The sequence below is a fragment of the Mastomys coucha genome, unplaced genomic scaffold, assembly GCF_008632895.1.
Source record: "Mastomys coucha isolate ucsf_1 unplaced genomic scaffold, UCSF_Mcou_1 pScaffold22, whole genome shotgun sequence".
NCBI classification, from domain to species: domain Eukaryota; kingdom Metazoa; phylum Chordata; class Mammalia; order Rodentia; family Muridae; genus Mastomys; species Mastomys coucha.
In genome coordinates, this window is record NW_022196905.1 from 224,157,492 (window position 1) to 224,174,144 (window position 16,653).

Genomic DNA, 16,653 nt, shown 5'->3' on the forward strand with positions numbered 1-16,653 from the left:
CGCATGTCTTTAATCCCAGCACTTGGGAGGCAGAAGCAGGTGGATTTCTGAGTTTGAGGCCAGCCTGGTCTACAAAGTGAGTTCTAGGACAGCCAGGACTATACAGAAAAACCTTGTCTCAAAAAAAAAAAAAAAAATTTCACTTTGTTGTTGCTGTATTTATAGTTGAGCCCCAACTCTCATCCCTATATCAAAGCTCTACTGTAAACAGTTCCCTAAATCAAACCCATCTTACCATCTTTAGCAAGTGCTTAATGAAAGAAAAATTTGTTTTGTTTTTGAGCAACATTTTAACTTTCACTTTTACCTTGTGTGTATGTGTGTTCTGCCTGCATGTATCTCTATGTATCATTTGCATGCAGGGCTTTTGAAGGCCAGACGGCCGGCACTGGATCCCTTAGGACTAGACTTGTGAGCCATCATGTGGGTGCTGAGACTTGAACTCAAACCTAGGGTCCTCGGAAGAGCAGCTAGTGCTGTCAACTGTGAAATGATCTCTCTAGCCCCCTGGTTATTTTGCTGTGTTATTCTTGATTTTTGCTTGAGGCAGGGTCTCATTATATAGTATTGGATGGCCTGGAATGTGCCATGTAGAGCAGGCTGGTCTCAACTAAGAGACATCTGTGTACCTCATCCTCTCAAGTGCTAGGATTAAAGACACGTGTCACCATGCCTGGGCTTTTTATCCAAGTGTTTGAAAAATGTTTACTTCAATGGTTACTCACTGACCCTGCCAGTTTATTGAAACAACTTAGTTTCAGTTAATAAAAAAGGTTTGTTTTCTTAAAAAAACTGTTTTCTTTCAAAGGAAAAAACTGTTCAAGTAAAAAGATCTCAATCAAGAATCTGTATGCTTCATGACATTGTTATGCTATGCTTGATTACCTGCAAATAAGGCTAGAATAAGAGGGATTCTACACATGTAAAAGTACTTCATAATCTCATTTACAAATTCTACTTATTTGTATTGAGGCTTGCTCCTCCCATCCCCAAGATAAGCTAAGTAAATAGGTATTTTGGGATAGTCTAAGCTCAAGATTTACTTGAGGTAGGAATGAAAGGCCATCTCTAAAGAAGTATTCTCTAGCAGTGGGAATCTTTGTGTCAAATATAAAAATATATATTAAGATTTATTATTACCAGAAACAAAAATACAGCTATGTTTTTAAAAACAGGACACTGAACAAGATTACTTTTTGTACTCCAACATCTTCCTCCTTTCCTTGATGCATTAAAAAACCAACTGCTATCATTTAGAAGCATTGGCTTTGGTCTTATTTAAACAGATCCTTAGTTTCCTGAGTCATCAACAACATCACTGGCCCTGTTATAAGAGATAACTTCCCAGCAATCTTGTCCCACTCATTTGTCCTGTAAATTTGTTAGAACCAATTACTTACTACAATTTTTATAGAATCTATAAGGGCCTCTTTTTATAAGGTCTAAATTTTTATAGAATTTTTATAAAATCTAGACTTTTATAAAATCTAAAGGGCTTTAATTTGGACTGTATAAAAGATAATCAGATAATCAGGAGTAATTAGGTGGGAAATCAAAAGATCTAAAAATAAACTGTAGCACCTCGTCTGTTTCCTTCTCACACATTCTGCCCATTTTCCACGAGGACAGACACTTTCATGCTTGACTAATATGTGAAAAAGGTCAGAACTCTGTGTTCCATTATGCAGCCAGGAATTGAGCTTTGATATTTCTGGCGGTTTGTTCTTCATTAATTTATCTTTCATGTTACATATATCAAGCTAAAAATCAAATCATGATCTGCCTTGAAATTCTTTTATTAACTCTTTTTTAAAAAAGGAGAAAATACCTTAAGGGAAAGGCCCCTTAATCAGTCAATCTGGCAGTAAATTTAGTATCAGTTGATATTAATTACTCCTTTAAAAGTAGTTTTGTTTTTTGACACTTTCATAAATACAAGTTTTCACCTGTATAAATTGTATTCTGATTATGCACACAACTTCTCTTGCCTCTCCCAATTATTTATTTTTTTTGTGTGTGTAATTATGTAGGCCTAAAGGTGAGGAGAAAAAATTACTTTTCAAAAAAAGTTCATGAATCACCAAGCTGAAAAATTAAATGTCAGTGTCCTCTTTCAATGGCTGACAGCCCAGCAGGGGTCCTGTTAACATCTCCATTAGAGCAGGCTTATTGCTTTAATTGGCAGTTATGCCTAAAAACCTGCAGAGGACCTGATGCTTAACAATCACTTTCTTCAGCATTCAGCAGTGTGGGCACAGCAATGCAACCATGGTTCTTAATGTTGATCTGTTTATTACCGAAACCAATGGAGTGACCACATAATCTTATTTTATAAGTTGTGTGCCCTTATGGGGAATTAAAAAATTCTTCAGAGAAATGATTTCTTACCAAATTTTCCCATATCTCGAACTGGAAGGTATTAGAGGCAGACAAGGTCGTGAGGAATAAATCTACAAGGAAAACAACCAGGGATGTAAAATTTTGCAGTCGCACTGATATACACACTTAGAAACAGAAAGTATAATATATACGATGATTACTAAAATAATTCTACCTAAACATAAGTTATGTCTGATTACATTTTAACAAGTTTGACCAAATTTTTAAAAAGCAGATGACCCTGAATTAGAACAATTAAGGAAAACCTACTTCTCATTGTTAAGAGTATATTTGTGATGAGACCCTCAAAAGAGCCTTGCATTTTCAGAAACAACTGTTCCCAGCATTTTCTTCTGTGTTCTTTTTTCTTTTTTTTGTAATGATGAGGCTGGAACCCAGGTCCTTACATGTCAGTCAAACACTGTCTCTTACCTACACGCCTCGTCATATCTTTTTTTTTTTTTAAAGATTTATTTATTTTATGTATGTGAGTACACAGTAGCTGTACAGATGGTTGTGAACCTTCATGTGGTTGTTGGGAATTGGGCTCCCTCTGGTCAGCCCCGCTTTGGTCAACTCCACTTACTCAGTCCTTGCTTGTTCTGGCCCAAAGATGTACTTATTACTATACATAAGTACGCTGTAGCTGACTTCAGACGCACCAGAAGAGGGCATCAGATCTCATTACAGGTTGTTGTGAGCCACCATGTGGTTGCTGGGATCTGAACTCAAGACCTTCGGAAGAGCAGTCAGTGCTCTTACCCACTGAGCCATCTCACCAGTACCTTGTCCTATCTTTTAAAATTATACCTGCTCCTAGAGGCACTGCAGGTGTGGCTGCTTTGTTACAAGTGCATCACTAGGGGCAGAGGAGAGAGACTGTCTACACTCAGTATTCTGACCTATGGACATCTGAAAGATTAGTAGCCTAACTCAGGGCCACAATGCATAAGCAGGGCATAGTCCTCCAGAGATCACTCCTAAATGATCCAGATACTCAGAGACCCAGGGGCCACTAAAAGGAATAAGTGGTAGAGATATGGTAGAGAACAAAACAGAAGGATGTGGACACAATGAAAAGAGACGGAAGTGTAGGGTAGTGAGGAATAGCTTGATGTGAGTAGCCAGTGATGCCACCTGGGACCACGGTGGGATTCAGACCTGTGCTGACACCGGGCCATATCTGGGTCTGTGATCCAGAGGCAGCAGGGCTGTTATTACCAAAGGTCAGGTGATGTCCCTGGTCTGGGCTGCTGCCCTAGGACATGTTGATGTCTGAGGGCTGGACAGAACTGGTCCCACTCCTCACCTGGGCATTTTGGGAAAGCTGGCCCTGAGGGCATCAGAGCAGGATAGCTGCCCCTGCCCCTAGCCAGCTGGAAAGCAGGCTCCACCACTTGCCCCTCTCTCTTGCCCTTGCCACCTACAGCAGACCAGAAAGCAGGCCCCTGAGGTCATCAGAGTGGGAGAGCTGGTCCTGCCCCTCACCAGGATGAGCACCTATTTAAAGAATAGAATTTATTATTTGTATAATACCAAGTTTTACTTAGTGAATATTAAAAGTCTGATGCTTAAGAGGTGACTCTTGGGATATTAAAGTGGTTTCATTTTCATATGCTTTAAAATGGTAATTATGTAGTGTGACATGAAATAATGAATATTTTAAAGAAATGCTTTTCCCAACATGATGCCTAGGAAACTAATGTTCACATTTTATTATTTTGTGTCAAGTTTTATACAAGTGTACAAAGGGAGTATATGTAATTATTATAGCTGTGTTAAAAATGCTGAGTAACTTGTTCACTCTTATAATTAGTTGCACTCAGACTCCTAACTCCAAGTAGAATACTTTTATGTCCTCATAGCAAATACCTCAGCATTCCTACTATCAGACGGAAGACACTTTGCCTCTGGACAGAGAAGTATAGTGTTTGATGAAGGTATCTGATAGCTTTACTGTCACAGGCTTACTCTGGGTGATGCATCACTTTCACACTGATCTGGCAATGTCTGGGATTTGGGTGATGACATACACAGCAGCAATCTCCTTTCACTCAGCTATGCATCCTTCACATTGCACTTAGGACAATTAACAAACACGCAAAGTTGACCTCCTTTATGTATTTCTTTCTTATTTTTTTATTCAGACTGTAGCACACGCCTCACCTCCACGGGAAAGCCTTATTACATGTTTGCCCATTCCTCCCCTGCTGCTCACACAGGCATACTCTAACAGAGTAGTTGCCATCAGGTTTCCATACTGCCCCCATCTACTTGCATCTACGTGTGCATTTCATCTGTACTTGTCCTGTGCTGCCTAGTTTTATCCCACCTTGACACAGGTTATAGTCACCTGAGAGGAGGGAATCTCAACTGAGAAAATGCTTTCATAAGATTGGGATGTAGGCAAGCTGTAGAACATTTTCTTAATTAATGATTGATGTAGGAGCACACAGCCTATTGTGGGTAGTACCTTTCTGGGCTGGTGGCCCTAGTGTTGTACGAAAGCAGGCTGAGCAAGCCATGAAGAGCAGGCCCATAACAAGCACTGCTCCATGGCCTCTGCATCGGTTTTTGCCTCCAGTTTCTTGCCCACTATAGTTCCTGCCTTGGCTTCCCTCAGTGGACAGCATCTCAGTATACTCAAGCCAGACAAACCCATTCCTCTCCAAGTTGCTTGTGGCTATGATGTTTCATCACAGCAATCATAGCCCTAGCTAAGACACCCTTCTACTTCAGAACCACCTCGTAAATGAATTCTCCAAAATAGGCTCAAATGTCTCCCTTTCCTCTCAGATCTTTCCCCGAGGTACAGCATTTTCTCCATTGTTATTCCATGGTGACATTCTCAATGACACCCCCAAGTGGCTTGGCACACCTATTAAATATTTTTGCTTGATTAAATAATTTCAAGTGAAAGATACACTTTGAATCCAGATCTTTGAAGTGGGAAGACACATATTTAATCCAGATCTTTTGAGGGGGAAGGTTCACACCTTCTTCTGGAAGCCAATATAAAAGGACATGGAAGAAGGAAGCTTTTTATTTTTTGCCTGCTTGTTCTTGACCTCACTAGCAAGAACACTCCTTCACTGGCATTAGAGCCTACTTCTTTGGGATTCTGGCATATACTGAAGACCAGTTGAGACATCCATCTTCATGGACTGAGCAACTACTGGATTATTGGAAATTCTATTCATAGGCAGCCATTGTTGGACTAGTTGGACCATGGCCTATAAATGATACTAATAGATCCCATTTTATATATACATATACACACATGATTATGCTTTTAAATGATTTGAAAAAGTAGTAATTGGCATATGAAGGCAATTTGGGATTAACAAAGATTATTATGCACAGAGGTTTCAGAGTCACTAAGAAACATTTGATATATATCTCAGCTACATGAAAGAAGGAAACCCAGAAAGGAGACACTCATGCCTCTACTACAGGACAACCGGACACACATCAGAGTTGTTCACACTAAATGGCACATGCTGTTAAAATGTTGGGCCTGCTTAGTGGTAAAGGAGGTGGCACCTTCCTGACAAGGATTCAAAAGCTTAGTGTAGAAGTTCTTCAGGGACCTGGAGCTGTTCTGTTAATACACATAGTAAAGAGCAGCAGCAATTTATTGTTATACCTAGAGGGCAATTGCATTTTTCCTGCTGGTGCTGAAGAGTCTAAGTATAGTGATCAGATAAAATGTGACAAATTATGAGCTTCTTACTTTCTGCATATTTGGTAAACTTAAGAACTATAAGGATAGTTGTAACTATGAGAAGTATACAGAGCTACTATTTTTACAGTTTTTCACTAGCTGCTTGTTAAAAACATGGAAAGCACTAAAGTTATATGAGGAACTTGAAGTGCCTTGTAAACAGAGTTAAAAAATTCACTTTTGAGTTATATAGTTTATAGAAAAATGTTTACTACTTGGAGAAATAAAAATAGAAATGATTAATTATTAATAACTCAATATAAAGAATTATATTTCAGAGTGAATGAAATAACTGCTATCAAAAACCTTTAGGACATCAGCTACAAGGCAGTGTCTTCTACATACGACAGGGCAGCTGCATGCCATGAAATGGCAACAATAATGCATACAACACAACAGCAGCTGACATGCCAAGGCGGATACAACTCTTACAGGCCACACCTTAAAGGAAGAACTAAGGCAACTGATATCTGCTCAGAGGAAGAACCAGTCTTTTCTAGGGACAAACCTGATAGTCAATTCTGGAGTTAGCCCTAAACACATATTGATATAAATGATATTAAATGGAGACAGATATAGTTGCATCTGTGTACTTATGTATGTGTGTATATGTACATATATAAATATTGGAATCAGTCTTCTCCAGGGACAGGCTGATAACTCTGATAGGTCACAGGTCAACTGTGCTGTTAGCCTTAAACAAATATACATATGAAAAATACTAGATGGATTCAGAAGATTGTATTCATATATACTGTGTGTGCATGTCTATATAAGCACATATAAATAGGTGAATAAATACATAGGTCATGAATTCGAAAGATAGTTGAGGAGACATGAGAAGAGTTGGAAAGGGGAAAAGAAAGGGTGGGAATGATGTTAATAGTTCTCATGTATAAAAATCTAAAAAACAAATAATGAAACATTAGAGACCCACAAGATGGCTCAGTGGCTAAAGATGCTGGCTGCCAAACCTGAACCCTGAGTTTGATTTGAAGATCATCCATGGTAGAAGCAGGTGTGGAAAAGAAGGAGCCTTAGTAAACTGTTCTCTGACTTCCACAGGGTATACTCTCCCTGCCACCTCAGCACACACATAACAAATACATGTAAGAAAAAAAGAAAACAGTTTAGTTAATAAGACTACAAAATCTCACTCTCTCTGATGGCCAAGAGTAAGTCACATGGCAGAATGAAAGGAAATACACCTAAGGTAATGCTGATGGACACTCCCAGATCACCTCCTATGAATGAAGGATTTACCTATCTTCAAGATGATATGGCCACCTTGAAACTTTAGCAGCTGTGTTTATCAACAACCAGCACAAGATGTAGACTGTTTTAATATTCCCTCAAGACAGAGCTGTGTGATTTCACCTGATATTTCAGCCCCCCTCACTTCATTCTGAACCCCTCGACCTCTGGTGGTGGCATGGCATATACAACATGTGGAAGTCTAAAAAGGGGATTCCCCTGCAGCTTCTGGGAAGGCTGTCACCTCTGCTGGGGTGCAACTTGTCAGTGACATAGATGCTCCTGTAAGTACTTCCTCCCTCATGCTCTTGAAAGCCCAGTACAACCATTATTCCCTAAGCTGGACTTGGATAGAATCACACCCTTGTTCATTGGTGCCTGATTTGGGATGAATAGATGTTTATTCATTTCTCTCCAGAATAAGGAACATGACCACTTTTCTGTAAAACAGTGGTCCATTCAGAAGGACAACTTCATGGCTCAAGATTATGCCATGGAGGAAAGGCAGGCTGCAAGACAGACAACTACAAAGCTGTGCTTTAAAAAAAGCTCACTTGATCCAAAAGAGCATGTGGGGAAGTTCAAACTTAAGTGTGTGCTCACAGCAAATAGAGATTTGGTGGAAACAGAAGCAGAATATCAGTTTACCTACACCACAGACCAGCTGCCTTACCAAGAAAGAACCATTGAAATAAATGTTAATATTCATGGAGCGTGAATGAGCCTATAAAACTGACCTAAAATAATATGCAAAGGAATCCACACACAATTATTATACCAAGGAGCAATGTGTACACACATACACACACACACACACACACACAAATATATACCTAATGCATTGTCAGAAACAACAGAACAATCAGTTGGCACCTAATGGAACCTGAGAGCTGAGTATGCCAGGAGAGACAGAGACATGGGCATTCCAGAATACCAGAGAGACATCCAAAGCTACAGCGTCTGACAAACAGTCTTTGCATTTTATGCCAAAGGCAGCTCAATGTGTGGCACAAGTAAACAACAGTAACAAGCTTTAGGGATGGGCTGTACTCAGAGATGGTGTTTTATTGCAAATCAGAACTGACACCATTTCTCTGATGTTTAATTGTTGACAGGTTTTAAACTTCATCCTTCTTCTGTAGTTGTCACTTGTGGGTTCTTCTTTTGCCCACCCTTTATCCCCCTGGTTTCATCCCTATCACTAGAAAGGAGAAAAGGAAGGATAGAGAAGGAGAAGAGAGAAAAAGAAAGAGACAGAAACAGAGAGATCCCTGAATCTAATTTTTTTCTTTATTCCTCTTTGGTCACAGGTACTAACAAACCCTCCTGAACGATCAACAACCACTTATACCAGTTCTCAGGGCCCTAGCATTTAATGTATCCTCTGAAAAGTTCCCAAAATTCCAAATATCACACAATTGCAGAAATTATCTGCAGTTGGCAAAATTATGCCTCTGAGAACATGAGGCAAATCACATCCGCTGCTGCAGACAGTTTGAAGCAGCCCCATAGCTCACACTTGGGACTATAATGAAAATACATTCTTATCATATTTCTTTTTTTCTCAAAGAAACAAAAATTCCAGAATTCTTACTATATCTTTCCTCTGGTGTTTCATATCTGTGCAAGCTGATACAAAAAATCTAGGTGCCACTGGTCAAAGGTCAGGAGGAAGCTCACAAAATGTCACCTAGGCCCCACCTCCAAAACACATACAAGCCCTCCATTGCGGGCTCATCTCCATAACCTTTCAAGTTTTCCAGGTTGCCAACCAAAGAGTTGCTTTGCCTGAGTAATGAGTGGCTTCCGGCCCTTTCAATAGGTGTAGTATCATTACTTTCAACTTCTGGACCACAGTTTGAGAGACACATGTCAATGTTCTTTTGCAGGATGGTCATAATGATTAAAACATCTAACTTATAAAAAAGAAGTTGTGGGATACAAAAAAAAAAAGAGAGAAAAATGTAATCCATATGCAGGGAATAAAAACTGTGCTGCAAGAGACTGCAAATGTGACTAGATAATCAAAGGAAACAGACAAAAACTTCAAAGGAGCTGCTATAAATGTACTCACAGTCAAAGCATAGCATATCGGTAAACTATGCTAAGCTGTATCAGGGGCCGAATGAACAGGCAGAAATACCAGCAATCATCATGGCAGACTGACAGAATTCATGCAGGGAATCAACAGAGTCCCAGAGTAAAGTGACATGGCACAAAGGACAGAAATGAGCACCATAGTGTCTACAGGCGTGAAGGCAAAGAAGAAAAAGAAAAACATGTAATTCAAGAAATGATTGCTGACAGCTTCCGAAATTTGATGGGAATCAACACCTCAGAAGCTCAGTAAATTCTAAGCAGAATAAACACAAATATGTCCATATCAAGACAGATTGCACCAAAAAATCCAAAAGTAAAGAAATTGAGAAAAATCTTGAAAAGATCAAGAGAAATACTGTTATAATTAAAAAGGTGAGTAGGTGAGACGGCTCAGTATTAGGAGCTTGCTGCCAAGCCTGATTGATGACCTGAGTTTGATACCTGGGACTCAAATGGTAGAAGGAAAGGACAGACTTATGAAAATATCCTCTGACCTCCACGCATGAGCCATGGCTGTGTTTCTGCTTCCCAACACATAAACCACAGTGAAATTAACTTATAAAGAAATTTAAAAAGATGTAATATCAGATTCCCTATCAAAAAATCAGAAGACCAGAAGACTGGTGACAAGACTGTTGACCAAGATCCTGTGTCAGAATAATGGCTTTCCTGCCTACCAAGGGTCCTTCGTCAGGGTAACCACTGTTAGAACTAGAGACAAGGAAGACAGACATTCGAGGGAAGAAAAAAACTGAGTGAACTTATGGAAAGCTGACCTACCTTATATGAAATACCAATGAAGTCTGCTGTGGTAGCTTACATCTGAAAACCCAAAACTTGGGAGGCTGAGGCAGAAGGTTTGTTGCACCTTTCAAGCTAGCCTGGGCTACACTGCAGACTCAGCCTCAAAACAAAAACCAAATACTAATGAAGCTTGTTTAGAATAAAACAAGTGACTTTGGACTCAAACCCATTTGAAAACCCAGTAAAGTAGCTCTGTAATTAGACAATAGCAAGGGGGCAAGAAGATAGTGTAGTAAGTAAAGCATTTGCCAGGCAGGTGTAAGGATGAGTTCAAATATTCAGATCCCATGTTAAACTAGGCACAGTGTTTCTACAGTACGTTGGGAGGCAGAGACGGGAGAATACCTAAAGCTTGTAGTTCAAACAAGGTTAAAAAAAAAAAAAAGAGGATGTGTTATCTGAGGCTGTTGTCTGATCTCTACAAAAGCAAAAATACATAACATGTATGTACATTCCAGCACGAGCGTTTCTCTCTCTCTCTCTCTCTCTCTCTCTCTCTCTCTCTCTCACACACACACACACACACACACACACACACACACACACAGAGAGAGAGAGAGAGAGAGAGAGAGAGAGAGAGAGAGAGAGAGAGAGAGAGAGAGAGAGAGAGAAAGAGAGAGAGAGAGAAAGAGAGAGAGAGAGAGAGAGAGAGAGAGAGAGAGAGAGAGAGAGAGAGAGAACAAATAGGGCTTTTTCTTTCCCTTTTTGGTGGTTTTTGGTGGTTTTGTGAATCAAACCCAGAGCCTCATACAAGCTAGGCATATTTGTCCTACCACTGTGACCCTAGCTCCAAATGTAAAGACACACTCCTGTCCTTTTCAAAAGACACAGTTGTGTAAAACATTGTGTTTAGAACTGCATTATTTCCTAGTGGCTGTGACCTAATACCTAACACTAGCAATTCAAGGAAGATTCCTTTTGGCTCACAGTTGAGAAAATATGACATGGTGAGAGCATGGCATAATGGAGGGAGACTGTAGTGAGTGCTCGTTATAAGGCAATACCTAGGAAGGAGAGAGGGCAGAGAAGATCAGCTGGAACTGGGGTCACAACACATTCCTTAGGTCTCACATCCTCTAGTCAAGCAGTACTATGTCTCCTCCTCCTCCTCCTCCTCCTCTTCCTCCTCCTCCTCCTCCTCCTCCTCTTCTTCCTCCTCCTTCTTTTTTTTTAGCATTTGGAGGTGGAGTTCTGAGACAAAATTTCTTTGTATATCCTTGGCTGTCCTGGAACTCACTCTTTAGATCAGGCTGGCTTTGAACTTAGAGTTCCTCCTGCTGCTGCCTCCCAGGTGTTGGGATTAAAGGCGTGTGCCACCACTGCCTGGCCAAGCACTTCTTAAATGTGATAGTCTCCCAGCAGCTAGGAACCAGATATTCAAACAAAGAGCTGTAGAGATAATTTTGTATATTTTATATTCAACTGATCCTGTAATATACAGAACTTAACATATTGGCATATCACACACAACACTAAGAAGAAGAGCAGGACAGGATGCATTAGATTGAGAAAGTCACACAAGACTGAATTGAAGTCATAGAAAGAAAACAACCAGAAGCTAAGTAATATGCTATTAGTGTACACAAACTTATATTATTGATGGTTAAGAGACATTAATAATTGTAACAATTATAGATGAGTATCAATGGGTGTACTCTGTATAATAAAGGAGTTAATGCAGCTATGTCAGAGTAAGATTTCTATGGCTCACTGGAATTATGTTAGTGCACAGCTGAAGTAGATACTGATAAGAACCAATGTGGAAAAGTTTCATTGGGCCAGAGCAATAAGCTATTACTTTCCTTCAAGTAAGTAGTTCTCAGGTATAGAGAGAAGAGGCACCTGCAGTGAAGACAGGAGAAGAACGAGATCTGCACATAGAAGCACACTGCCAGCCCATCTATTCAACTGACTGAAGTCCCACTTCCTTTACTGAGTTGTAAGGCTCCATGTGATAGACGATGGTCCAGGTATACACAGTAATCAGGCCAAAAGTCTTCATATATTCCTATCCACTGTCCCCCAAATGATATAAGCCTTGAGTCACCTAGGGTAAAGTTGATCAGCCTCCCTGCAGCTGGTTTCCTTGTGTCTTCTTCACAGTAGTACTTCCATGGCTTCTGACCCACCCCCCACCGCCTTTAGAGATAAAGAACATACCTATATTCAGAAAGCAGACATGAAGAAATACCAAATCATGTAATACAGTATGCTATTAAATATATTAGTCTCTTGGTAAAGAGAAGCTGCCTAATGTTTCAATATCCAATGACTCAGTTAGCAAAACTAAGTATCTAGGGGTTGGAGAAGCACACAGGAGGAAATGCCATATTTGCTTCTGCAGCTACCCAGAGTATAGGCATTGCTAAATGGCCAAAAAAGTGTGCTGCTATTTTCCCTAAGGACACCATCAAAGTGGAAGGAACCAGGGGAGGTGGGGGAGTCAGGCAAAGGTGGCCAGATTAAAAGCCTGTCACATATCTGGTTGAGAAAGATGAATCGAATTCAAACTGTGACTGAAGTGCAGGAAGAGTTTAGTGATTATAAGAGAGAATAATGGGTTTTATAAGTCTAATCATAGGCCAGGGCAGTGATGGCACATGCCTTTAATCCCAGCACTTGGGAGGCAGAGGAGGGTGGATTTCTGACTTCGAGGCCAGCCTGGTCTACAGAGTGAGTTCCAGGACAGCCAGGGCTGTCTAATCATGGATAGCTTCTGCACACAGATTATAATGTGTTTTTTCTTGGGGACAGACTATAGTTGGGTGGATATTCCCAGGATTAGAGGGTTTGTATCTAGGAACATCAGGTAAGAAAGGTATTTTTGTAAGAAGGATCCTAGGATGGAGAGGAGGAATGCAGATTGGGGGTGGTGGTGAGAATCAAGCAGTAAGACCAACTGATGAATCACAGAGTGATGTGCAAATTTCTGGTTTCTTTGGAAACTCAGTTTTGTCACATGATACTTTTCTGAAAACTGCCTTGTGAGAGGATGTTTTTCTAAAGCAGACACCTGAGAGAGTGTGATGGTTTGTATATGCTAGGCCCAGGGAGTGGCACTACTAGAAGGCTGTGGCTCTGTTTGAGTGGGTATGGCCTGTTTGGAGTAGGTGTGTCATTGTGGGTGTGGGCTTTAAGACCCTCATCCTAGCTGACTTAAATAAAGTATTCTGCTAGCAGCCTTCAGATGAAGATGTAGAGCTCTCAGCTCCTCCTGAATCATGCCTGACTGGATGCTGCCAAGTTCCTGCCTTGGTGATAATGGACTGAACCTCTGAACTTGTAAGCTCCAATTACAAGTTGTTCTTATAAGAGTTGCCTTGGACTGGAGAGATGGCTCAGTGGTTAAGAGCATGGACTGCTCTTCCAGAGGTCCTGAGTTCAATTCCCAGCAACCGCATGGTAGCTCAGAAACATTTGTAGTGGGGATCTGGTGCCCTCTTCTGGTGTGTTTGAAAATAGCAGCAGTGTACTCACATACTTGGTCATGGTGTCTGTTCACAGCAGTAAAACCCTAAGACAGAGAGTATGTGATGTTTTGCTAGAGTTTAAGAGGGCTCATGATGTTTAGAAAGAGTATAAGTAGAACCACACAGACAGTGAGAGGATGCTCTTGCATTGCTAAGCCATGCAACATTTCACTGCTCTTTCAGGTCATCACTTCATAGAAATGTGCCAAAGAACTTCTCTTGGTATTTGGCTGATTCTTGCTGCTTCTGCTGCCTCGTGACAATTCAGGGGAACCTTGTAGTTTCTGTTGGATAGAGCCACTGCTACTGATTCCTGTTTGGTGTTTGCTATTGGGCTGGACTGCTGACATCCTCACAACAAGGATTGGAATGGCCTCAAAGAACTACTTCTAAAGAGGTCGACAATCCTATTTGTCTATTATCCTTCTTTCTCCATTACCTCTGGTCAACAAGATAGGAAGGAGGTTGAAGCATAAAGTAGGTTTAGAAAAATCTAAGCCTAAAGGAGAGCCCAAAGAAGTTCAAAAGGTGTAGGAAGCAAGACACATTATCAGCCAAGAGAATAGTGGTTTGGAGGACAGTAAGTTTTCCAGTACCCACAAGGCACTGAGCGGGAGGTAATAGTGCTGTGCTGGGTTGTCTCTGTGGATTCTGATGTGACTTGAAGTAATACAATAGTTACAACACTATGTGTAGGAAGTTATGTCTCCAATAAAGTAGCAAATTTGTTGATGTGAGAAAGGAAAGTGGAAGACCATTGGGATAGCTAGAAGGCAGAAGCTTCCTAGGAAATTTGTACAATTAGTGCTGGGGATTAAAGATGTCTTCCTAAAACCAGAACACAAATTGTACCATATTCCATTTGAGATAGTTAGAAGGCATGCTTCATTTAACTGTGAAAGAAATACGTAGAAAGCAGAAAGAGTGCCTGAGAATGTTGGCCACTGATCTCCCCATAACAACACTGAAAGAACAGAAGTACAGAGGTGTGGGGAGCCGCAGCTGCCACCCTATATATATATTGAACACCTGGTCTCCGGCCAGAGCAGAGAGCATTGAGATAAACAAGCCTTAGTTGGAAAAGCTGTGTGCCTCTAGTTTGTGATGCATGCTGGCATGATTTTCCCGCAGCCTATTATGTTTTGCCACATAGCTGATGCTGATTGGGACCAGGGAAAGTATTTAACCCACAAGGGCTGGGGGCTGGAGGATAATTAGGGGTAAGTAAATATATAGATAGTAAGTAAGATGTAGGTAATAGTAAGTATGTATAGATAGGAGTAAGTATGTAGGAATAGAAGTAAGATGTATAGAAGAGTATTGAGTAAGTATGTAGAGATAGTAAGTATGTAGAATTAGGGCTGGTGATGGATTAGGAGAGAGATAGGAGTAAGTATGTAGAATTAGGGCTGGTGATGGATTAGGAGAGAAGATGTAGGAATAGAAGAAAGAATAGGAATAGTAGTAAGAATAAGAATAGGAATAGGAGTAAGTAGGAAATAGGAGCAAGTAAGATGTAACTAACTAGATGTATGTAAGAAGAAGATATAGAAGAATATAAAAGAAGCTAGCTAGAGAGAGAAGTAAAAATGAAGGTTCCTGATTAAACTGCATGGAGAAGGGCTCGGTGTTTGCCTCCTTATTTCCACTGGATGGGTAAGGTGGCTGACACAGAGGATAGCCCAGGGGTCAGCAAGGATAAGATGAAGAATTTACAGAGCTCAAGTGCATGGTTCCCTCAACGGGCACTGGAAACAAGTCAGGAGACATGGAAGCAGAGATAACAGGAACAAATCAGACACTAATAACATCTCAGATGAAGCTTGACAGTTCCCCTGAAGAGTGCTGCTTCTCAGCAGGCTTATTTTGCCTTCTACGGAACACTGGGAATGTCTAAAGACATTTATGGCTACTAGTACTCAAAAAGTATAAATCTGGGTTGGCACCTGCTGCCAACCACCATGATCTGAGTTTGAAGCCTAGGATCCACGTGGTGGAAGGAAAGAGAAGATCCCTGTAAGCTGTCCTCTGACTTCCACACAAAACAAATACAGACATCAAAGAATTTGAAAAAGGGAGTTAAGGATTCTGCCAAACATCTTACAATGTGCAGGGAGCGCCATACATTAATGATCCAACTCAAACTGTCAATAGTGCCACACGAGAGAGACTTCAAGGCAGAGGAAGCAGGAGAGACAGTGAGAAAAATTAGAGGACATTTAAGAAAAAGTAGAGTCTGGTTTGGCGGAAGTATTTGTTACTAGCAGAGAACAAGAGACAAACTTGGAAGATGGCCAGGGAATTATAATAAATGCTAGCTAGTAGTCACATGTCTTAGAGCAAATGAATGGTACCAAACCACTGAATGGGAAAACTTTCCGGATGACTGGAAAGTTGGTAATCTATTAATAAGTACTCTTTTTTTTTTTTTTTTTTTTTTTTTGGTTTTTCGAGACAGGGTTTCTCTGTAGCCCTGGCTGTCCTGGAACTCACTCTGTAGACCAGGCTGGCCTCGAACTCAGAAATCCGCCTGCCTCTGCCTCCCAAGTGCTGGGATTAAAGGCGTGCGCCACCACCGCCCGGCATAAGTACTCTTAAATATAACATCAATCACTCTTTGGTTCTCAATTCAAGTCCCATGTCCTTTACTGAATTGTAAGGCTCCATGTGATAGACGATGGGCAAGGTATACACAGTAATCAGGCCAAAATTCAGATTTCAAGATGAGTTTAAAAATAATTATTGTGTACATTTGAGAATACCATATACTATGAGATGCATAATCACAAGTAATGAGAAAATGGTTGTGGTGAAAAAGTTGATGTCTCCACCTCAATCATATTGCCCATTTCTTTGTGGCGAATTCATTTATGATGGCCTCATTTCTAGCTGTGGTTCATTGCATGGTTTTTTTTTTTTTTT

At 40.5% G+C, this 16,653-nt stretch overlaps 1 protein-coding gene and 1 non-coding gene across 2 annotated transcripts in view; one reads left to right on the forward strand and one right to left on the reverse strand.

The window, feature by feature from the left end:
• Window positions 1-16,653, reverse strand: part of Itfg1 (integrin alpha FG-GAP repeat containing 1) — a 121,551-nt gene that overhangs the window by 60,918 nt on the left and 43,980 nt on the right. The window contains exon 7 of the mRNA XM_031340681.1: window positions 2,389-2,450. Within this exon, the coding sequence (XP_031196541.1) occupies window positions 2,389-2,450 (62 nt within the window). The remainder of the gene's footprint in view (window positions 1-2,388; window positions 2,451-16,653) is intronic.
• On the forward strand, window positions 3,189-3,315 carry LOC116071803. Its single transcript, XR_004111167.1, has one exon. It is a non-coding gene; the product is annotated as a small nucleolar RNA SNORA17 (small nucleolar RNA).